Source organism: Oncorhynchus mykiss, chromosome 11 (genome assembly GCF_057628025.1).
Source record: "Oncorhynchus mykiss isolate SJ-2025 chromosome 11, ASM5762802v1, whole genome shotgun sequence".
NCBI classification, from domain to species: domain Eukaryota; kingdom Metazoa; phylum Chordata; class Actinopteri; order Salmoniformes; family Salmonidae; genus Oncorhynchus; species Oncorhynchus mykiss.
Window position 1 is genome coordinate 25,234,092 of NC_143032.1, and position 24,620 is coordinate 25,258,711.

The 24,620-nt window shown below is 41.7% G+C and overlaps 1 protein-coding gene across 1 annotated transcript in view; it reads right to left on the reverse strand.

Annotated features, from left to right (window-relative positions):
• adarb2 (adenosine deaminase RNA specific B2 (inactive)) overlaps positions 1 to 22,114 on the reverse strand; it is a 196,192-nt gene extending 174,078 nt beyond the window's left edge. The window contains exon 1 of the mRNA XM_021620584.3: positions 21,391 to 22,114. Coding sequence (XP_021476259.3) covers positions 21,391 to 21,493 — 103 coding nt within the window. The 5' untranslated portion in view covers positions 21,494 to 22,114. The remainder of the gene's footprint in view (positions 1 to 21,390) is intronic.
• Between the last annotated feature and the right edge of the window lie 2,506 nt (positions 22,115 to 24,620).

Here is a 24,620-nt window from a genome sequence, read left to right on the forward strand (position 1 = left end):
CAGTATCCAGCAACTTCACACAGCCATCGAAGTGGGACAACATTCCACAGGCCACAATCAACAGCCTGATCAACTCTATGCAAATTAGATGTGCCGTGCTCCAAATGGTGGTCACACCAGATACGGACTGGTTTTCTGATCCATGCCCCTACCTTTTTTTAGGGTATCTGTGACCAACAGATGCATATTTGTATTCCCAGTCCATAGATTAGGGCCTAATGACTAATTCAATTGACTGATTTCCTTATATGAAGTGCAACTCAGTAAAATCTTTGAAATTGTTGCATGTTGTGTTTATATTTTTGTTCAGTGTGGATTCACTAAAGTACCATGTAATATATTCTGACTTTGAAGGCATCATTAAAGCATTAACCAAGGATACTGTCTTACTAGGAGTTACCAGTCTAAAGAGTGTCACTTTTTGAACTTTAGAAGCAAAGCCAGAGATCATCACTGTGAAAGTGTAAAATAACAGCAGAATATGAAGCCTATAGATCCTGCAAGCATCACATGTTCTAGCTCCCACAGGTTGCTGGTTGAACTGGAGAGAGCCTCAGAGCAGTCACTCAGCCAATCAGGCATCGGGCTGATCAGACAGGAATCAGGCTGATCAGACAGATCCTCTTCCACATGTCTACTGAGGTCGTGGGAATGAACAGCAGTTCTCTTCCCCCCCCCCCGTCTGTCTCTTTCTCTTCATCTCTCTCCCCCTCTGTTTCTCTCTCCCTCGCCTGTTTGACTGACAGGCCACAGGCTGCAGGTCGCTGAGCCAATAACACCTCAGAGACAGGCACCACACCTACAGTCAGTTCTAACATCAGCTACTGTGGATCACTTCAATGTTGGAGGCCACTGTTTACCCGCCCGTTAATGATGCACACAAAACAGCCTTCATTTTTTTCTCGTCTCCTTTCTCTCCTCTTCGGGCAATGGCAAACATTGCAACAAGGTACAACGGGGTCTCTCTTCATCTCATGTTTCTCTTTTTTTCCTCTGCTCTCCACCACCAGGCAATGTGAGACAAGCTGCAACAGGGCCTCTCTGTCTTTCACTCCTTTTTCTCTTCTCTCTCTCCCCCTGACAATGAAATACAGTGACACCAATCTAGGAGTCCCCCGACACGCCAACACACAGCTGTGCTGCTGTCCCAGTTTCTGCAATCTAGAACTTTGCTGCTATGCTGCCAGCCTGTCTCCCACTTAGTCCTACCAACACAGCCAAAATGCTTTTCTCTCGTCTCCACTTCGGTTTTTCTTTCTCTTCAGGTTCTGTCAGTCACCCGTACCGGCAGTTGGCAACGTCAAGACAAGGGGCCACACGGAAAAGTCAACATTCCTACAAACATCTGTTCCATATTGTCAGTTCCATCCTGCTCTCTGATTCTACTGACGTTCCAGTTTTCATTTGATTTCTACTTCAGAGAGTCGGGGGAATTCCATTTGGAGCTAGCTGCTAGCTGCTGACATTCTACAAGACTTTCCAAAACCATAGTCGCTGAATTAATGATGCAACATATGGCTCTGACTTGGCTTTGTAATTATATAAAAGGGGCAGACAAACTCCCCTCCACTCATTAGGTCTATACTACACACACCAAGGTACGGTGGTTCATTACTGATCCTGGGATGTGGCTGTCATTCTGTTCATTTTGACATACGCCTCACAGCAGTACATGAGGTAACACATGCAGTGGTGCCACAGCCTCTGAAACAGCAGCACACCCACTTTGCGAGGCGCCAGCCAGCTACCAGCCAGCCACCCAGCTGAGACTGTTCTGGGGTTGTCATGCTCAAGCTGAGACATGGCATAGCACGACGGCGATGCTTTAGTCTTTCAGTGCTGAACCGCCTCCTCCTCCTAGCCTTCCTACCCTCTAATAATCACTGACACTCGCAGCTCTCCTCCTCTGTCCTCTTCTGTCTCTGGCACTGCTCTCAAACCGGCAATTGGCCTCAAACGAGCCAAACTTAATCCCATCATCCTAAGCCTGGCTTCCCTTCCTTCCTCGGTCAACCACTGTCTTACAGGGATGACAGGAGAGAACAAAGGAACTAATAGAACCTTCTGACTATTCTTTAACTCTGATGCCACCCTGCCTCCCCCTGCATCCTCCCTGTCGTAATCAGGGCAATGTTTGGGACAGACAATCTGGCTGTTGTCCCTGCACTGTGCTGGCTTCAATGTTCTGTGTAATAATTACACTCTATGGACCATGAAAGCTACTGTAGTTGCTACTCCTCTCCCCTCCCTCTCTTCTCTCCTCCTTGTGTTTTTTACTGGTCCTTTGACTCGCATACCCTTAGATGTGATGAGCCTGGTCTTCACCTACAGGTCAGAATAGAAGAGCACCATCTAACAGCACATGACACCTGACTTCAAAACCATGGTCCTGACCTTCTACACTCCACGCTTAATCAACACAGTGTAGCTCTATCGTCACACACTGTCACCTGCCATCCTGCTGTCGCAACCTGCTTTTTCTTCCTGGTCTCTGCCTCTACTCCTCCTCTCTCTTCATCCATCATGCTGTCTTTTTTCCAAACTGGGACAGCTCGTCACCTCAGTGTTTAACCCCTCTCCTCATCCTCCCCTCATCCCCCTTTCTTTTCTCGTCTCTGCATCTATCTTTTCTATACACCTGCACTGCACACACTGCTTCCGGTCTGTGTATGTGATCATGATTAGCCTATCCTGCTGGGAGACAGAGACTCGCTGCATGGAAGGGACCCACACACACACAGACATACTTCTCCTCTCCACGTCACACACACCTGACCCTGGGAACCATCCATGTCCCATCTATCATACGTTCCCCTCCATGCTTCTGACCACGACCATGACCAAACATTGCTCTAGTTCCCTCAGCCTCCCAAAAGGTCCAGATCAGGCTGTGGTGCCGTGGTGCAGTGGACCTTTCCTAGTAACTCCAGCATGTTGCCACGCCTCCCTTTGTTCCTCTGCCAGAATCTGGGGGGGGTGGAGATAATACCCTTTTTACATTATCATAAAGACCAGAACTATACTGAGCTGGCTCAGATATTGTCTTGACACATTATCCTTTCAAGCATGGATCCAGACAATATGTGGATGTATAACCAGACCAGTGCATTCCAGCCCAGAAGGGTCAAAAGAACCTAAGTGCCCTGCCTCCGCCAGCCCTGCTGTACTTCACTGCCGTGATCCTTTTCCTACTCAGACACTGAGACAGATGAGCCCAAGGAAACAGAGATCGTGTAGAAGGGGAGGAATCGTTATGTGAAACTTTGCATGACTGCTGATGACAATAAGAGACAATAAGCACAGCATATTAGTCCCATAATGATGAGAGGGAGAGGAGGCTTCTAGAAAACAATGGGGAAACCATTTCCTGAAGTTCAATTAAATAGCTTGTGACAGCGTGCATGTGAGGGCATATCTGCCGCGCGCCACTTGACTCCCTTCATTAGTGTGTGATGGTGCCAAGCAAGACTAGTTTTATATGGATATTTATAGCTTAATAACCGGCTTGTGAGAAATCCTGCGAAGACGCTGGGGGCTTTGTGATCTTGTCAAGTAGAATTTGAGACACAAAGGGATGACAACAAGCAATGAGGGAGTTTTTAGGTTGTTGTCGTTTGGGTATGAAACAAAGACAATCTCCACCAACATAAAAGAGCATTACTGTCTGTGATTTATACACATAATACACCAAAATTGGCCATTAAACACTGGCTGTCGGACCAAATGAGCATCCTGATAGCAGTAGAGACAACATATTGTGTGTGTGTGTGTGTGTGTGTGTGTGTGTGTGTGTGTGTGTGTGTGTGTGTGTGTGTGTGTGTGTGTGTGTGTGAAAACCCAGTGTCAGGAGTGTGAGCAGCTTCTTATGCTCTGCCACATTCAGTAGCTAGAGCTTTGCCTTCCCATTAGAGGTCGACCGATTAATTGGCATGGCCGATCAATTAGGGCCGATATCAAGTTTTCATAACAATTGGTAATTGGCCTTTTTGGACGCCGATTACATTGCAATCCACGAGGAGACTGCGTGGCAGGCTGACCACCTGTCCATCAAAAGGACCTGGTGGCTGCAAGGAGCCAAGGTAAGTTGCTAGCTAGCATTAAACTTGTCTTAGAAAAAAACTATCAATCTTCACATAATCACTAGTTAACTACACATGGTTGCATATAATCAATGTGGTGCCTGTTAATTTATCATCGAATCACAGCCTAACGGATGATGATTTAACAAAAGCGTATTCGCGAAAAAAGCACAATCGTCGCAATAATGTACCTAACCATAAAAATCAATGCCGTTCTTAAAATCAATCCACAAGTATATATTTTTTAAACCTGCATATGTAGTTAAAATAAATTCATGTTAGCAGGCAATATTTTAACTAGGGAAATTGTATCACTTCTCTTGCGTTCAGTGTAAGCAGAGTCAGGGTATATGCAGCAGTTTGGAACGCCTGGCGCGTTGCGAACTGTTGAAAGGCCATTTATTCCTAACAAAGACCGTAATTAATTTGCCAGAACTTTACATAATTATGACGTAACATTGAAGGTTGTGCAATGTAACAGTAATATTTAGTCCTAGGGTTGCCACCCGTTAGATAAAATACGGAACGGTTCTGTATTTCACTGAAAGAATAAACGTTTTTGTTTTCAAAATAATAGTTTCAGGATTTGACCATATTAATGACCAAAGGCTCGTATTTCTGTGTTTATTATATTAGAATTAAGTCTCTGATTTGATATTTGATAGAGCAGTCTGAGCGGTGGTAGGCAGCAGCAGGCTCGTAAGCATTCATTCAAACAGCAGCTAATAGCCATACTTGATTCACTGCACTGTTTATGACTTCAAGCCTGTCAACTCCCGAGATTAGGCTTGCAATACTAAAGTGCCTATAAGAACATCCAATAGTCAAAGTTATATGAAATGCAAGTGGTATAGAGGGAAATAGTTCTATAATAACTACACCCTAAAACTTCTTACCTGGGAATATTGAAGACTCATATTAAAAGGAACCACTAGTTTTCATATGTTCTCATGTTCTGAGCAAGGAACTTAAACTTTAGCTTTTTTACTTGGCACATTGCACTTTGACTTTCTTCTCCAACAGTGTTTTTGCATTATTTAAACCAAATTGAACATGTTTCATTATTTATTGGAGACTACATTGATTTTATTTAAGTATTATATTAAGTTCCAATAAAAGTCTTCATTGTTTACTCAATATTGTTGTCATTGAAAAGTGCAAATCAATCTCAGATCAACAGCAAAGGACTTTGTGAAGACGCTGAAGGAAACAAGTAAAAAAGTAGCTCTATCCACAGTAAAACAAGTCCTATATCGACAGCAAGGAAGAAGCCAATGCTCCAAAACCGCCATAAAAAAGCCAGACTACGCTTTGCAACTACACATGGGGACAAAGATCGTACTTTTGGAGAAATGTCCTGTGGTCTGATGACAAAAATATAATTGTTTGGCCATTATGATGTTGTTATGTTTGGAGGAAAAGGAGGGATGCTTGCAAGCTGAAGAACACCATCCCAACAATGAAGCACGGGGGTGGCAGCATCATGCTGTGGGGGTGCTTTGCTGCAGGAGAGACTGGTGCACATCACAAAATAGATGGCTTCATGAGGAAGGAAAATAACGTGGATATATTGAAGACATCAGTCAGGAAGTTAAAGCTTGGTCGCAAATGGGTCTTCCAAATGGACAATGACCCCAATCATACTTCCAAAGTTGTGGCAAAATGAAAAACAAGGAGAACAAAGTCAAGGTATTGGAGTGGCCATCACAAAGCCATGACCTCAATCCTATAGAAAATTTGTGGGCAGAACTGAAAAGGCGTGTGTGAGCACGGCGTTCTACAAACCTGACTCAGTTACACCAGCTCTGTCTGGAGGAATGGGCCAAAATTCACCCAACTTATTATGGGAAGCTTGTGGAAAATGTCAAACATTCACATTCACATGTAAAAGTGCAAATTCAATCTCTTACATGTGGAATTGCATTTTGACATGTGAAAAACATTGTTGAAATGTTGCATCCCATGTTGTCACATTCACTTGACATGAGCTCATGTTTTTACATGTGTAGTTTCATGTTATCATATGTTGCTTTTACATATCTCGTTATCACATTAACTTTAGCTCAGCTCATTAAGGTTAGCTCATCTGTGTGTGGGTAGTTTGTCATGATTATGGCCGGAAGAAGCCGCAGCACTGCATCATGTTCATCAGATTAATCTTTCCCAGTGTCAAATCAAATGTTATTGGTCACATACACGTGTGTAGTAGATGTTATTGCGGGTGTAGCGAAATGCTTGTGCTTGTTTCTAGCTCCGACAGTGCAGTAATATCTAACAAGTAATATCTAACAATTTCACAACATATACCCAATACACACTAATCTAAGTAAAGGAATGGAATTAAGAATATATAAATATATGGACAAGCAATGTCAGAGCGGCATAGGCTAAGATACAGTAGAACAGTGTAGAATACAGTATATACATGAGATAGGGCTGGGCGATATGGGCAAAATCTCATATCCCGATATAGGTCATTTCATATCCCGATAACGGCACATATCATGATATAGCACATTTTCTGTAAATTGAATGAATAAATAGTTGATATAAAATCTAAAGGCCTATTTCTTATCACATGTTCAATTAAACTCAACAAACGAAAGGAACTTACTAATATTTTATTATTTCTCCTTTTTATTTAGAACCTTTGTGCAAATTTCAATTAAGCATGTAACAAAATATAAAATGTGAATGTATAAAATCTAAGAAGGTAAATAGAAAGACAAACTATAGTTGCAAACAAAATAAATACAGGTCTAAAATATATTTAGCTTGCCTGTTTTGCATGTTATTTTGGCATTAATATGTGTCACATATCAATTTGCATTTGGTACCTTGGGTTGAGTGTTAGCACCAACTCACGAAACCCCCGTTTCTCGACCGTGTAAATTATGTCTTTGCAGATGTAAGTCGTAACGGCAGCTGATATCTCCTTCCATCTTTGTGATTCTTTGCCATATGATGTGTCGCGGGCAAAAGCCTCTTCAACGTCTGAGTCGGGGGTTTGCTTTGAGCACTCGACTGTACTTTTTTGGGTCTCATCCGTACTCTCTCCGTATTGTTTCACATGAATCTTGCGTAGGTGGTAAAAGAGGTTAGTGGTGTTTGAGCCTGTTGTCGGGACCGGCCTGCGGCATATTTTGCAGAGGACGGTTTTCAGGTCCGTGTCAGACTTTTCATACCCAAACCACGTCCATGCGCCCGAAGAAGCCCTTCTTTTTGGTATGTTCACTCTCCTCCGTGTTTGTTTGCTTTGCAATTGGACGACGCAAAGCGTCTATCGTCACACAAAATATATTGTCATATCGCCCAGCCCTAATATGAGATGAGTAATGCAAGATATGAAAACATCATTGAAGTGACTAGTGTTCAATTTATTAAAGTGACCAGTGATTTCAAGTCTATGTATATAGGCAGCAGCCTCTGATGTGCTAGTGATGGCTGTTTAACAGTCTGATAGACTTGAGATAGAAATATTTTTTCAGTATCTTGGTCCCAGCTTTGATGCACCTGTACTGACCTCGCCTTCTGGATGATAGCGGGGTGAACAGGCAGTGGATCGGGTGGTTGTTGTCCTTGATGATCTTTTTGGCCTTCCTGTGACATCGGGTGCTGTAGGTGTCCTGGAGTGCAGGTAGTTTGCCCCCAGTGATGCATTGGGCAGACAGCACCACCCTCTGGAGAGCCTTGTGGTTGCGGGCGGTGCAGTTCCTGATACAGCCCAGCAGGATGCTCTCAATTGTGCATTTGTAAAAGTGTGTGAGGATTTTAGGTGCCACGCCAAATTTCTTCAGCCTCCTGAGGTTTAAGAGGTGCAGTTGCGCCTTCTTCACCACACTGTCTGTGTGGGTGGACCATTTCAGTTTGTCGGTGATCTGTAAACTGAGGAACTTGAAGCTTTCTGCCTTCTCCACTGCGGTCCTGTGGGGGGGGGGGGGGGGGGGGGTGCTCCCTCTGCTCTGCTGTTTCCTGAAGTCCACGGTCATCTCTTTTGTTTTGTTGACTTTCAGTGAGAGGTTATTTTCCTGGTACCACACTTCTAGAGCCCTCACCTCCTCCCTGTAGGCTGTCTCGTCATTGTTGGTAATCAAGCCTAAGACTGTTGTGTCGTCTGCAAACTTGATGATTGCGTTGAAGACGTGTTTGGCCGCACTGTAATGTGTGAACAAGGAGTACAGGAGGGGGCTGAGCACACACCCTTGTGGAGCCCCAGTGTTGAGGATCAGCGAACTGGAGGTGGAGGCCCATCAGGAAGTCCAGGACCAGTTGCACAGGGCGGGGTTCAGACCCAGGGTCTCAAGCTTAATGATGAGCTTGGAGGGTACTATGGTGTTGAGTGCTGAACTATAGTCAATGAACAGCATTCTTACATAGTTATTCCTCGTCCGGATATGGTTACGGCAGTGTGCAGTGTGATGGCGATTGCATCGTCTGTGGATCTATTGGGCCGGTGAGAAAATTGAAGTGGGCCTATGGTGACAGGTAATGTAGAGGTGATATGATCCTTGACTTGTCTCTCAAAGCACTTCATGATGACAGAAGTGTGATATACGCAGTGTGTGTCTCGTGTGTGTGTGTGTGTGTGTGTGTTTGTGCTTGTGTGTGTTTGTGCATCCGTTTCTGATGTATCACCCACCAATAGTTTCATCCCAGACCAGGAGGCTATCTGTCAGCAGGCCTGATGTGCATACTTGGATAAACAATCTGGTTCTCTCAGTTTAGATCTTGCACACATGTACGGCTTTACTGTTGCCATTTGTTGACTCCTTGCTGCTGCAAATGAACAGGACCAACAGCTGTAAAATGTCCCTTGGTATGTAGAACAATGAAAAGGGAAAAGTGACACGTGGTCATAAACAGATTTTCAACATGCTTATAAATTGTCACTGACTGCAGTATCAATTACTTTCCCACCAGAAATCTCTTTCCCTAAAGAGAGGTGTTTCTCTGCCCTGCCCTTCCCCTTTGATTTAAATTGGAGCAATACTGTCGAGATGAGTCAGGGGACATATGGATTGGTCCCAGTATTATTAAAAGAGGGAAATGCAAGGAATGAGTCCCAAATGGCACCCTATTACCTATATTGTGCACTGCTTTTGATCATGGCCCATAGGGCTCTGGTCAAATGTGGTTCACTATATCGGGAACAGGATGCCATTTGGGATGCATCCAATATCATTAGTGTGACTGCAGAGCCAAGGAGCTTCTCTGTAACTGAATGGATTTATTGTCTCTCATTTTCACTCATTAGAGCTTCATAATGAAAACTATGGTTCACTACCAGCTGAATCACTACTCTCTCTGATTCAAGGCATTTTCTGCAGACATTTCACCTGCACTCCTATCCTCCAGACTCCCGTGTGTGTGTGTGTGTGTGTTTCTGTTCTTGCCACAGGCCGGTAAAGATGGCCAATTTGGTCTATATTGGCGAGACAAAGCCCTTGGCTACAACCACTGAAATGCCCATTATCGTTTACTAAGCAGGTGCTGCGATGTATTGCTCCTTGATCACAATGCAGATTGTGTGTCAGCAGGAGCAATCGCAATCAATTTTTCAATTTGGTCTCCTGCCTGAGATAAATTAACAGATGTCGATTGATTTCCCCCTCCCTCCTCTACAGTCTACCGTCACATGGCTTGTTTACACCTGACAGCCAGGACTTTAACGCTGAGCACTTATTTGAAGTTATGCACGTTAAAATTAGCCATTTTTTAATTAGACTGAATGACAATTGGCAGGAGATTCGCTAAGCTGCTAATTTGACAAGTCTTACTTTTTCTTCTCTCTGTTTAACCTCCTACTCAAGCAAATTCCATTTGAATGGGAGAAGGGTGGAGTTAAATCAGTCTGGAGCAACCACCCTGGCCAAAGGCTATCCACTGCTTATCACAATGAAACATGCACGCGTGTGTGTGTATGCGCATGTGCACGTGTCTTCCTGGTGCGATGCGATGTGCTGGTTCAGCCTCGCCATCAGGACACCCACAGTGGACATTTATCATCAGACATCAGCCCAGCTCAGGTACTGTCTGAATAGAATGGCTGGGGGAGGATAAGGCCATAACAGTGTCTATATGACCTTTTATATACAGGGACAGGGCGCCATTTAGGACACATATAGAGAATACTGTGATTGAAGTCATATATATTAGATCTGGTTAAAAGCACAACTAAAGGGGTAAAACCAAAGTAAAGTCTAGAAAAAATATTTCTATTTTTGCGACCACTTAAAACTCACTGTGGTGTGTTTTATTTAAAACTCTCCTTTCTTCTCTTTCCTTCTGGCATCTTCGACAAACCCCTCTAATACCACCACTATGCCTGAACCCCTCAGCACACAGCGTTCCTCATGTCACCATCGGTGTCATGTGAAGTTTTCTTTGTCTTGCGATGGCTGGTTTTAAGCCCCCTGCTGTGAGTGACAGGCAGGTAGAGACTGCAGGAACAGGTGACAACACGAAAAAAAGAGTCTGAAGCGAAGAGTTTATCACTCCCTGACCTGTCAGGGTTTTACCCATTGTCTCCGTGTGTGTGTGTGTGTGTGTGTGTGTGTGTGTGTGTGTGTGTGTGTGTGTGTGTGTGTGTGTGTGTGTGTGTGTGTGTGTGTGTGTGTGAGAAAGTGAGTCTCCTTTGCTCTAATCCTCCTGATGGTCCATTCAAATTCAAATGAACCTCTGTGACATTAATAGGAACAGCACAGACCAATGACAGGGCTTTCTCCAGTCAGCAGGAAGTAAAGGGAAGGATTATCATCGTCAGGACTATTATCATTAAACCTCAGCTAGCACTCTCTGCTTCCTCCCTGCTTTCCCTCTCTTTTCCCTCTCTTTTCCCTCTCCTTTCCCTCTCCTTTCCCTCTCCTTTCCCTCTCTTCTTTCCCTCTCCTTTCCCTCTCCTTTCCCTCTCTTCTTTCCCTCTCTCCTTTCCCTCTCCTTTCCCTCTCTTTTCCCTCTCTTTTCCCTCTCCTTTCTCTGAAAATGAACAGACACAATGACGTTATCCAACTGAAAGTTTTCCAACTATATAGAGTATATTCTGGCTGAATTGTGTGTTTTATGTGTGTGTGTGTTTTGATGGACCACTTCATAAGGTAATACACACACATAACACTTTTTTGCCTCTCTATAGTTTGATGTTAGGAATAGAGCAATATTCCCAAAAGTACAGGCCAATCACAGAAAACTGCTGTATTTTTAAAGCACGGGGCTGATATCTAGTAGGTGGAAATGTATGTAAAAAATCACAGTTGTACAGTGGTGTCCTGTGTACACGGTTGTTTCAACAACACCTCAAAAAATGTTGCCTTAATGTCAACAAAACACGTCGACTCAAATGGTTTGACAAAATGTTCCGACCCATTTTTCGCACACCATTTTAAGACAGCATGTTTTGAATAGTGAAACTATACTGAAAGAGAAGTCATGAGGATGAAGTCATGCGTAGCAGACTGAAAAGCTTTGATGTACTGTGGGTGATAATGAAGATTTAACTTACCCATTCAATGTGTGAAAGCTTCTCCCATAGGCATATTCATCTAGTCACACACACACACAGACATTTAATACCCATAAGTGTTATTAACACAGCATCTAAAAATGTTTGTGATGTGGTATATCATGTCTCCATGACAATACAGGCTGTATATTGTATATGAATCCATACAGTAGACCAATGGTACCGTATGGAGCGTACCTTCACATGTACTGTCCATGTTTCCTTTAGGAAGCCTGGCTAGGGGAACAGATGGTTCGTCAAAGCAAACGGTACCAAGAGTATTCTTTTCTATCTAGAGAAACAGATCCTGTGTTTTCCGCAAATGGCACCCGATTCCCTATTTAGTGCACTAATTTTGAGAGGTGCTCATCAAAAGTAGTGCACTATATAGGGAGTAGGGTGCCATTTGGGACGTACACCCTGTGTGTCCTTTAAGCCTGGATGGCAACACTGGTAGCCCCAGGTACAACATACCCTTCAACCTTCACCACCATCCTCCACAACCACATTCCAAACAGTAGCAGTAGAAGGGGATTGCCAGGGTGGGAGAAGTGACAGGATACAATCAGACCTGGGTTCAAACACTATTTGAAATCATTGAAAACACTAACTGTGCTTGATTGAGCTTACCTGGCTTAATTGAACCAATAGAGCAGCCCTAAAATGGCAAACCCCGCCCATCTGGTACAGTCAAAAATTTAAGTAATATTTTGAATAGTATTCCAATCCTATCCTTGCCAGACACATCATCCTCCTGCCCTATGGTATGCCAAAGCACTGGGTGTGTACAAGCAATTCAACTGAATACCACTCAATGTATACTCAGGCCTTATCGGAGAGAAACCAAATATACTCCAGGCTATCACAGGGGAACGGATGAGCAATTGGAACTCAAACCGTATTTGAATACAAATATATCAATGGTCCCGCCTTCAAGCTGTTCAAATCGCAAGTGGATGGACAAAATAAATAGTCTACCACAGTGAACGAACAACTGAGAAGGAAAGGAGGTACAAAATGCATGATACCATTCACAGAGGTACCATTCACAGAGGTACCATTCACAGAGGTACCATTCACAGAGGGAACAGTCACAGAGGGACCATTCACAGAGGGACCATTCACAGAGGTACCTCATTCACAGAGGTACCATTTACAGAGGGACCATTCACAGAGGTACCTCATTCACAGAGGTACAATTTACAGAGGGACCATTCACAGAGGTACCATTCACAAAGGGAAAATGAAATAAAATCACACTACAAATACCAAATGAATCCATGAGACGATTCAGAGAGAACAAATTCACGAGACAAAACTAATGTAGACAAAGATTTTTTAAACACATTTTAAAGGATTTGCTAGATAAGCCCAGTCCAAGTATGGCCCCTAAAGGATGTTGGAATCGATGGATGAGAGAAAATGTACTGTGGGCCACACGAGAGAGAGAGAGAGAGAGAGAGAGAGAGAGAGAGAGAGAGAGAGAGAGAGAGAGAGAGAGACAGAGAGAGACAGAGAGAGACAGAGAGACAGAGAGACAGAGAGACAGAGAAAAGTGTTATTGAATGCTGCATGCATGAGTAATAATGAAGCCAGAGTGAATCTCATATATGCTCATGCTCTCATCATTATCAATGGCCTAATCTCCCATAAACCATTCCACTAGACTCAACTGGACATGCTGTTCTGACGGATCTACAACTACATTTAACATTTCAGGAATGACTGTAATGAAACCATGAATATATTTATGTAAAAGTAAGAAGTGTACTGTAAATAGACCGCAGATGATCTTTTCCATTAGAAGAAAGAAGATTATCACCTCGCTAATACAGGACGTAGTTTGCAAACATATACATGAATCTCTGAGTGTAATGTTACCCCCATAGAAATGTCACCTGTTCAATTATGCATACCACTTATGATGATCTAATACTTGTATGTATTCATTGTATAAGTATACCGGACAGATAGAAATGTAAGGGTGGGTTAGTTTGACCCTCATCTTAAACTATACAAAACTCACCTAAAGAGGTTTGGTCCTGCAGGAACCACGGCTACGACCCTGTGACCTCTGACCTCCCGAGACCTCCTCAAGAGAGAGGGTCTCCAAAATGTTTGATCTTGTTCATGGAAATAAATGCTGCTGTTACTGGGCCCCTCTGGTAATAAGACGTCTCTGTCTATCCCCTGTTTAAGTCCTTCATTAACTTTATCTTTAAAAACGGGGAGCCTTACTCTGACGGCGAGCGAGGAGGACAGAGGAGCTTTACAGTAAGCTGTTTCATCCAATTTCCTCATTTTCTAAATGAAACAGCCATATCGATGTTGACGTTGCCATGTCAGCAGTCAGCACAGTGTGGTCTTGTAGACTATGCCACAATGCCTATTATGCCTACTATATGTGCCAGTCACATGTCTGAGGTGATATGGAAATATGTCTAAGCTTCAACTGAAATGTACTTCAACTGGTTTCAAATATTTATTCATGCAATAAGGACTTCCTAACATCATCATTACTATTGTTTGATAGTTTGGGGAAATTATATCAATGTGCTTCTGAGGACTTTTTCAAACACACTGAGGGTTTCAGAGAAAACCCTGCCTGAGAAATACTCATTCATTATTCTCAGCTGTCCTGTCGAGAACAGCCAGTAGCAGTAAAGTCGAATAAAATTAACTATGTGAGGCTAACTTTGGACACGACTGATATACGGAGCTATGGAGGTAGGTATCTGGCCTCTCTCCCAGACACACTGGCTGCGTCTACACAGGCAGCCCAATTCTGATCTATTTTCTACTAATTGGTCTCAATCACGTCAGATATTTTCACATCAGACATGTTTCAGAGCTGATCTGATTGGTCAAAAGAGCAATTAGTGAAAACTAAAGAACAGAATTGGGCTGCCTGTCTAAACACAGACACTGTAGTGGCAGGAATGACTCAGATGATAATAGAACTGATCATCCTAATTAACATCATACATTGTAGAAATAGTATGCCAATAGAATGTGTAAGGTACTAACGAGAATCTGGCAGGATTTCAGACGGTTGGTTATAAGTCAGTTATAAGTTCTAGCTTAATCGTATGATAATGACACCGCCTTAATTGAAAGGAGAATGATATTCTTTATTTTTTTTAACATGCAATATGAAAATGAGACATGGGCCTACATTAAAATAAGTAATTTCAAGTATGAAACTGCACACAAATAATAGTTAGATTCACAGAATATATAGAGGGGCTGCATAACACCTAAACACACACACACACACACAACCTATCATAACTATGTAATTTAGGGTGAAGACACCATTGCCCCAATAACACAATTCTGCATGTTATTTTGAACTATTGGGGCAGATATCTTCTATTTTGAATCATGGTATAATAATATAACCACTATGAACCGTCTGTCTGTCTGTGTATTGTCTGGTGTCCTACATTGTCCTGCAGAGCTAGATCTCTCATCATGAAGGGATGACATTGACATGCTAGATGCTTGATTACTTGGGCTTGTTCTTTTATGCAGACTGACAGCTTGTGTTGTTCAGAACTAACTACAGTACACAGATCGTCACATAGATCCTACATCATACAAAATCACTCGTAGATCATGTATGGGTAGTGTAATAATTATCCCATTATACTTGTAACTAGACACTATCATTCATTCAATTTTTGACTAAAAAGCTTTTAAAATTATATACATAATTTATTTCTAACAGCGTACTGTACTGTGTATCCTATGATTGGACTAATTTAAATTCCAAATTATGTTATCATGGCAACTAATAATTTATCATGATCCATTAAAATAACATTTAAAAATCCCAAAATACAGAGTAAGTAAAGGATGCAGTGATTAACTGAAATTCAAGCAGATGAACTCCTTAACAAGGCAGTTGAGACTTCCTTCTTCCTGTCCCATTGATTTTAATACATTTTGATTGATTCCCGTTATAACCTCTGCAAGGCGATTACCTCAGCAGCTCATCTGTGTTATTGAGACATTTCAGCATGAAATGTGTTTTTCCTCACTGAACATTAAGCAGAAATTCAAGTGCCAAGTCTCAGAAGTCTTTATTATGAGATAATTAGTCATTATGATATTTTGCTAAAGTTCTGCTATTCCTTTCCTTGGTCATTTTAGCTGTGGGTTCTCCAGAGAGAACAGTCACCATTTCATGTTTAATAACCTTTTTCTCCCACCCAGCTAAACATTCAGAAGGGGAGGACGCGGTGTCCTAAACCAAGGAATATGTTACACTTAATCAAGAGCGGAGTGTGTGTGTTCGCGCATGCTTGCGTGTGTGTGTGTGTGTGTGTGTGTGCCCTTGCGCACGCACGTGTGTGCGAGTCTACGCACACGGCACCACAATTGCCGGTGGTGATGATCTTCATTAACCCGCTAAATGCCAGAGGTGTTTTATCACAGATTTTAATGCGTTTATCAGCACAAATATGACGGAACTGTTTAAGGCCAAAACATTGTTTACATCTCTTACAGCAATACATCTGGCTACAGTACAAATACTAACCCCCTCCCCAAACACAGTGGCTGTGACATTGGTTTGTCCCTTACATTAATAGCTGTGCTAATGCAGGTCATGGCAACTATTCCTTACAGAGAATTCTCCCTGTGCAGTGATAAAACCTACATTAGAAATTGTGCAAGATGAATGTGGGATGTGGGATCAAAAGAGCTAATTTATTCAAAATGCCATGTCTAGTCCCAGTATCGCATTGTAAAAAGAGTAGACTCTCTGTCAGGTCAGTGTGGCACACCAAAAGGTCAGAGACCCTTAAGATGATAGGCTCTGGTCTCAGCTTGCTCCTTATCTACACCTATATGGATATCGTTTGTATCGCCCCAACATTTATGTAAAGGAACCTAACCAGTAACCACCGCGGTCTCTGCCCTCTCGCTACCCGGCTCTGCTCCTCTCTCCTGTCAACTGGTCATTGCAGCCACTATGAAGCTGTGGTGTGATGTCGCTGCCCTGTGACGTGCTAGGCGACATGTCCGCCTTGCTAATAGCTTTGTGATGGCCCCACATCGCTGTCGCTAAGCTCCCTGCCTGACTGGAAATGCACTGACCCTAGTCTGCAGCCCTGTCTGTCCGTCTGTCCACAGCCCTGCGCTGTCGCCCTGCTCTGCCTGCTTGGCCCCGCTAGTCCCCCGGTAAGGGAGTGCGTAAACAGTAATTGCTACATAAATTATGTGACACTTGGTGTCAGCGGTTTCTGACTGACTTCCAGTCAGCACTGCTCATGTGTTGTTAGCATAGTTGGATACTAAAAATAAAATGCTCAGGTATAAATCTATTATTTTCTATGGTCAGAAAAAAAACATTTAGGGGAAGGCCAATAATATAGTTTTTGTGTATAGAGTATATGGAATCTTTTTTTGATTATACCATGCTTGTGCTAAGTATAGAATATTATGATTTTACATAATAGCAAAACAAAACATTACACAATCCCTGATTCAACATCTATAATTAAATATATCTCATCCAGGTGTTGAATTTAATTTATACATTGTAGTAGTCTGGGCTATTTGTCACTGAGAGTGTGTCACATTTTCACAAAGATGGCAAATTGTATTAGTCTTTTGTGGTAGAGACTGCACCGGTCCCGAGGGACAACAGACTAAATCACTGTGGTGTGATTAATTAAAGCAGTGAAAAATACACCGCATGTCGAAGAAACTGCTGCTCACAGTAATGATGGAGTATACTGCTCTAAGGATCTCAACAGACTATCCTCAGAGGCTGATAAATGAAGCACAACTAAATGTAATTCACACAATGCACAGTTGAAACGAGTATAGATAGACAGACAATGTCTGTGGACAGTGTGTACAGTACAATAATCCCTACACATGACTAAATGACGTGCAAAACAAAAAGACATTTGGTGTACGCTTGTGAGAGCATGATGGTGATAGCACTCAAGATACATAAATAGCAGAAGATCAAATTCATATTACATTGAAAATAATTCATGTTAATTATTTCCAATTGTGCATTACATTTTCAGGAACGTTTCAGTACCGTAGGTCAATATAATAGGTGATATGGTGAGTAAATGAGGTTTCTATATTATACTACTGACACACTCTCCGAGAGTGTGTTAGGGGGAGTTATGACATGTGCAAAACACAACTCACACATGCATATAATACAACTTGTACATGTGTGAAATAGGACAAATATAAGCACCCACCAATAGATGTGTGTGTATATATATATTTACTTTTACGACTAACCTATTTTCTGTGACTACTGCCCAAAACATTGTGGGAATGGGTTTTTACCGATGCATTTTACAACAATTACTGTTCTGCCCTCAAAGAACAATCACACAGATTATATAAAACATGTTTAATGAAATCAGGGGGAAAAAATCTGCTTACATCCTTTTGAATACACATAGTCCATCTCGAAATAATCTGGAGCATTTGTGAGGGATTAACTCTCAAACGCCATGTCCAGATAATCCCAAAACGCTGCTGCCTGTTTCTGCCTTTTTGCCAAGAGGACTATAAAAATAATTGTCTGTGCTCTCAAGATGATGAGTGTGTATTAGAATAACACACAAAGTATTAAAGTCTCAAATTCATTATCAGTGAAAAAATAACCTACAGCTATAACCATCTGCTGAAGCGTATCACTTTGTGTAATTAATGGTGGTTAGATTGTCCTGACTGAAAGGGCATTGTCTCTTGGACAAAAAAAGATGGCTGTCAACACAATATACAGGCTACACCACTACAGTATCGGACACCTACTTTTATGTCTATAGTTTACGCCCCCCCCCACCGGCTTCCATTGGCATAACATGTACAGTGTATTCTCAGTGTTGGTAATGGTGACATTAATGTTGTATTACATTCCACTTGCTAAGGGAGTCTATCATGTTGGACCACAAGTTTCCTCAGAGAGAGAGAGAACGAGAGAAAGAGAGCTCTAGTTCATTTGCAACCTGCCCCTAATGTCCCTTGCTATCAGACTGAATCAGTACAGGCTGATAAATTAGCCATTTAGAAACTCATAGTGAAGGACTGTGAACTAATGTGCACGTCATTGTGTGGTATTCATATGCAATGCTTAATGTTGTGTAACCAATTCTGTCATTTCCATTATGTAAATACATTTGCCTCAGCACTATATTTTATGTATTGTCTTTCTTGTCTCAATTACTTGGGCTATTAATATCCGAGGTTTATGGAAATGGTGTTTTGGCGTGGTGTGTTTGTAGTTTGATGACAAAGTGCAAACTGTTCATGAAATCTCATTATGATTTCAATTGGTGTCACAAACTTGAACATGCTTTGAGCATTCATCCACACTCTATAGCTCGGGATGCAATACGCAGACACCTCACTCTGAATATACTGTAAGAACAATACTAAAACTACATTTCATTGCCATGACTAAATAAATTTTCCCGACAAGGTGTACATCAAGAAATTTTACATTTTCAACACGAACCTCAGATGAGCACCAGTAGCCTACACTGCATAGTGACAACACTTAGAGGCACTGTAGGAAAAATGTCCCTATTTCAGACAAACTCACAATTCACCAGATATTTATTTAATCACTTTAGATGAAAATTACTACTCAGAAATCAAAGCACACGCTAGCAAATCCATACAGTCCCCTGTAACTGTCAGTGGGTGTGATAAGGGTGAGGGTCCAACCATGCTAACCTGTCAGGGAGAAAGAGACTGTGTAGTCCACTAACACCAGCTCCTATGTCTATAAAAAACACATTCTTTATTTTGCCACTGACTAAAGTGATGACTAACTCCTGCACACCATTCAATCATATTTACTGACACTTTATATTTGATTCCACAATTATTTCCCTGATGTTTATCATTTCTTGGTAAACAAGCCATCTGGTCAGTGTTGTGCATTATAATGTTATTTATCTGCTGTGTCTTGGATGTTTCCCTGACCCCTCTAACTGAGCAATGACTCATCTGTAACCTTCTGTCAGCATTTCCAAGTTCCTGACACACTGGCTTGTTTTTAAAGGCCTCCGTGTCATTTGACTCCTTATCACCATAACACAGTTATGATGAGAAGTGAATAGTTGAGTGTGAATACTCATTAAGACTAAAAGCCACTTTAAGACTGATGATTTGAATATTTCACATGTCTGATGGCTGACGTGTGTATGCTTCATGGCACTAGGGGATTAGTTCACGATTTAAAGACAACATGTGAAATATGTATATTAATGCACATATTTTGACAATAATTGGCTAAATGTGGTATAGCCTAACAGTAGTTCACAGTTAGAAATGTTTTGAACCACACTTCAGAAGTAAACGTAAACTAACACACAAGGGCGACACGCACCCCCAAAAAATCAAACGGGGCACAAAGTAATTGAGGATAGCCATCCGTAAATTGGAGAATTTAGAATTTTTCAAACAGGCTAACTACTCTAACTTGATTGATAAACTGAAATGGCTTCTTGGTAGCTAGCTGAGGAATGCTCAACTCTGTTCTCTTATATCGAGGTGGAGTTGAGTATTGATAAGTGGTCACACAATTTGCTTAGCAACAACATTGAGTCACCATCAGTCAATATCACCTCAAAAACAGAATTAAGCGTTCCTCAGCTACTTGGTAGCTAGTTATGAGGTTAGGCGATAGGGAACCTATCTGGGTTAGCTAAAGCCAACTTCATTAAATTGCTAAGTGGCTAGAAGTATTACAGAGAAGATAATATTATAATTGTAAAAATTATTATAATGTTAATGTTAATAATACACCTGTGCCCCCTATTGGCAAGATGTCTCTCCTAACACACATGATGCTACTACATTCCAAGGTGCTGGGTGATTGGCTGCATAATATTGCATAAGGCTAGGATGCATCATTTATGTTTGAATTAAATGTATAAAGATAAGAAAAATAAGTATACATGTTACTAAAATCTGTTTAAAAGGGTCACTCAAGTGAATTTAGGATATGTCACTGTCAAACGCGTATTACAATCTATGGTCTGGGCTACACAGCATAATTGGAGTCAGACCTCAAATGCATGTTTATTTAGTCATTCTTGTGCATATCCAAGCCAAATCCTACTCATGAGTGTAGAATGCATTAATTATTAATCAAAGGGCAATTGGACTACAGCGTGTGATGAATTTAAACGTGTTAAACACTTTGGATTAGGCTACTGTGTAGACTATAGGCCTAGCTATAGGCACAAGTTACACAAAGTGGATAAAATATTGCAAAATATTCCTACTGAAGTGTCTGTCATAATATGGGCTACATTATCTGGAGGTTCTTTTTCTTTTGGGGAGGTCATTAGGGTAATGTGCGAACTTAAAAACCAGTACATGGATGCGCTGATGTCACGCGCTCTTTGTTGAAGCATGGCAGAGAAAGCTCTCCAAACGTTTTCCTTGTGAAACGAATTCCAATACCTATATGCTACCATTCAAACGTAGTCCATGGCGTTTTAATGACTCAAAGCAAACAACATTGTTTGAATGAAGCTAAAACTTCAACTTGGATTGGTGACTATGCGTCATGATGGGACTGGTGATATGTTCTGCTTTGTGTGCACAAAAAAAGAAAATACTTCAATTATTACACATGTTTAGGCTAATATTTGAAATGTCCAGGGATAAAAAATAAAAAATTCTAGTACCTAAACCTCGTGCGCTACGCAGTATAAGGTTGTCATTGCTCTCCGCTACAGACTCCAAGGTGCGCGCGACCTCTGCGTTTGACACGTAAAAATAAAACATAAAAATACATATGAAAGTTTTTACCTTTTCTCTTTGACCTTCTTCTCCTTCTCCTTTTGAACTTGCATTTGACTTGACTGCTCGGAGTTCCCGAGGTTCGGGTGTTGCTTTCAAGAACTGATGCCATGTAGTGACAGTGGATAAACGCGCGAAATAACTTGTTCTGCTTCTTCTTAGCAGTTCGTCATATAAAACAGTCCTTGGTGACGGTGTGGATGATTTCAGACTTCTCTTTATTCCCTTGCCGAACTCTTCTTACCAGGGATTGCGTGCGTCTCGCTGCTAGAGCACTGTGAGTACAATTACTCCTGCAACTCCTGCAAACCTCTGTCTCGAGAGCGACGGTTGTATTTTCTGGACTGCGCGAGAGCTCACACTGGTGTGATGCCGCCTCCCCTCGCGCAGGTTGTATCTAAAGCGACGTCTAGTTTTCTGCACCTCTGCGAATTTTGCCAGCAGCCACTTTGAATCCAATCATGCAGGAAGCCTATCTATTTGCTACCGCAAATTCTAATTAGACCCAATCATGACTGTCTCCTTGCTGTGACATCACGAGTAGCTCTGCCACCATCCGCCTGCACAAGAGCACGCACCCATTCTTTCCTTCTTCCCTCACTGTCTTGCAAACTCAGCGCCCATTCGGGCTGAGTGATCTGGGTGATGCCTTTCTCGTCCCCCAGGACAAGACATGACACAGAGGTAAAGATCTGCCTGTGACAGACAGGGTTCTTCGTGGTTTGTTTTCACTGTGTGTCTCCTTACATTATTGTCTGTTTGTGTCCATATTGTGCCATGTAGGATTATTAGGATTCTGAGAGGATTATGATTATTATGTTTTTTCAAAAACCTCTCTTGCTCTCTCTCCCTTTAATTCTTTACCAAAGTGTAGGTTCTGTAACATCATTGGCCATATACCACCCCCCCCTCCTCCCCCTTGTTGCTATTATAAACTGGTTACTCAATGTAATTAGAGCAGTAACAATACATTTTTTGTCATACCCGTGGTATATGGTCTGATATACCACGTCCGTCAGTCAATGAGCATTCAGGGCTCGAACCACCCAGTTTATAAGAGACATTATATAATTGTATATATCATTAACATACAGCATTATCCAGTTCAAGACAGCAAAATATTCTTACATTTTTGTAACATACTTATATCATACATGGAGTGGGACAGGATAAGATACAATGACTGCATGTTATTCTGTGTAAACAATTATTACTATATATGAGGGCTTGACAGATTCATTTTGTTTTGTTTACTCACACACTTGGGACTGTATAGTCAGTGCATAGGCCAACGTAATGCCATTTCCTTTGTTTTCTGTGTTCTATTTAGGCCGAGAGGACAGAGCAGCAGACGTTATATGACTTTCCACTTCAGAGGTAAAAGTGTTCTGAGTTCTGACAGGTTATTGCCACTGAAAAGTTTGAAGAATATGACATTTTGGCATTTTGTGTTAAAGCACAGTGTTGAGTCTTTCAGAAAGCATTATGTGCTTTCTCTAGCTGGCGGACATTTTGATTCCCCTAGCCCTCAGTGCTCTGTGCTCTCTGCAAGGCCAGCTGTATGGTGAAGGTGCTGTGGTGCCAAAAACGGTCACTATCATACAAAAATCACACCATTTTAACTGCAAGCAAGAGCACAATAACTCAGACTATGTAAAAGAAAAATAGTAAAAATACTGTAGCACAACCAACTGTTTCACAATACTGTATTACAATATCCACTACATAATTACTTTTTACAAATATGTTTAACATGGGAATTAAGCTAACATAAAAAACAAAACAAATGTAACCTAAAATCAGAACCTAAAAAACCTTGTGAAAGTCAGTGATCCAAAACATAAAGCAAACCACCAATCACATTGCCTAATAATAATGCTGATGTTTTCCTGAGAGAAAAAAACACACACACTCAAAACATACATCAAGCAACATCATGAAGGTTTAACCTTCCTACTCCAATTTATTTCAGTTCTGACATAAAAAAAAAAAAAACCCTGCATTTTCAGAAACCTGACATGTTTGCTGATGTCAGTCGGAAGGAAAAGTCACTTTGAGATTCTTTTGTAATGGCGAGCAGGACTAGGGAGGCTGGAAACATTTCCTGGATGCCGGAGGGGGGGAGTGGTGCTGCGCTGCGTAGCGGAGCGTTCTCAGGTCTGTCCGATGGGACACAGCCTGCCCCGAGGACACCCACAAATATCCATGTAAATTGCAGTTTAAGAGAAATCAATGGAAGTGACAAGTTGCCAATGCCACTATCTGGGGACGTACTGAAGGTGTGTGGGGTTGAACCATTCACAGATAACACTGAGGAGGGGAAATTTACAGCGGTAAGGCTGAAGAGGCTATACACTGTTTAGGAAGTCTATGGAGCGCTATGGGGTCCTGTGGCTGATTCCAGGTCAGTTCTTACCCAGATCGAAAGGGTCGTTACACTAGAGCCATACTGCACATTTTCTGTGTTAGAACTGCATCATTGAAGGACCAAAATTCCTCCCATTTCACTTGTTTCCTGTATTAAAGGTTTCTCTCCATTTCCCAAGTAGCTTGTGATTGATGTTCATTTGTTGTGCTACTCCAAAACGTTATATACTTTCAGGGCTCTCCAGCTAGTCAGCCTGTAATAGAGTTCTCTATATTGACCTCTGTCCATGGTACCGACCTCTCTCCATGGTGCTGACCTCTCTCCATGGTGCTGACCTCTCTCCATGGTGCTGAACTCTATAAGGCACACCCAAACAGAAAAGGAACATTCTAGATGTGAAACAACAGAAAACATTTTTCAACCCCATGCTTACTCGACCCATGTCTTACTCTAAATACAGGGAGGAAAATAAAACCTTTTTTTAATGTAGCTGTTGTATTGTGCACAAAGCTATATAAGTCATAAACACATGCTATGTGTAGTAACCACATTCATACATATGAACAGCATGATCTTGTTCCAGTATGTAAGTATTGGTATTACTAGTATTCTTATTATCCCTCATGAGTACTACTATAATTTAATATGTCAATTTAAATTGGGCATCAAATTTGATGTGATTCATTAGCAATCATTATGTATGTAATATTGTCATTTGATCTTATTCAGCACACCCTTAGGCTAAGCTGTTAATTGTATAATACAGTGTCTCAATATGGACAGTCAGGAATAGAGGGAGCTAGTTGCCTCCCATGGAGATGGAGTAGTCTTATGTCTCCATAGCAATAGATGAATTCATCATATCACACCA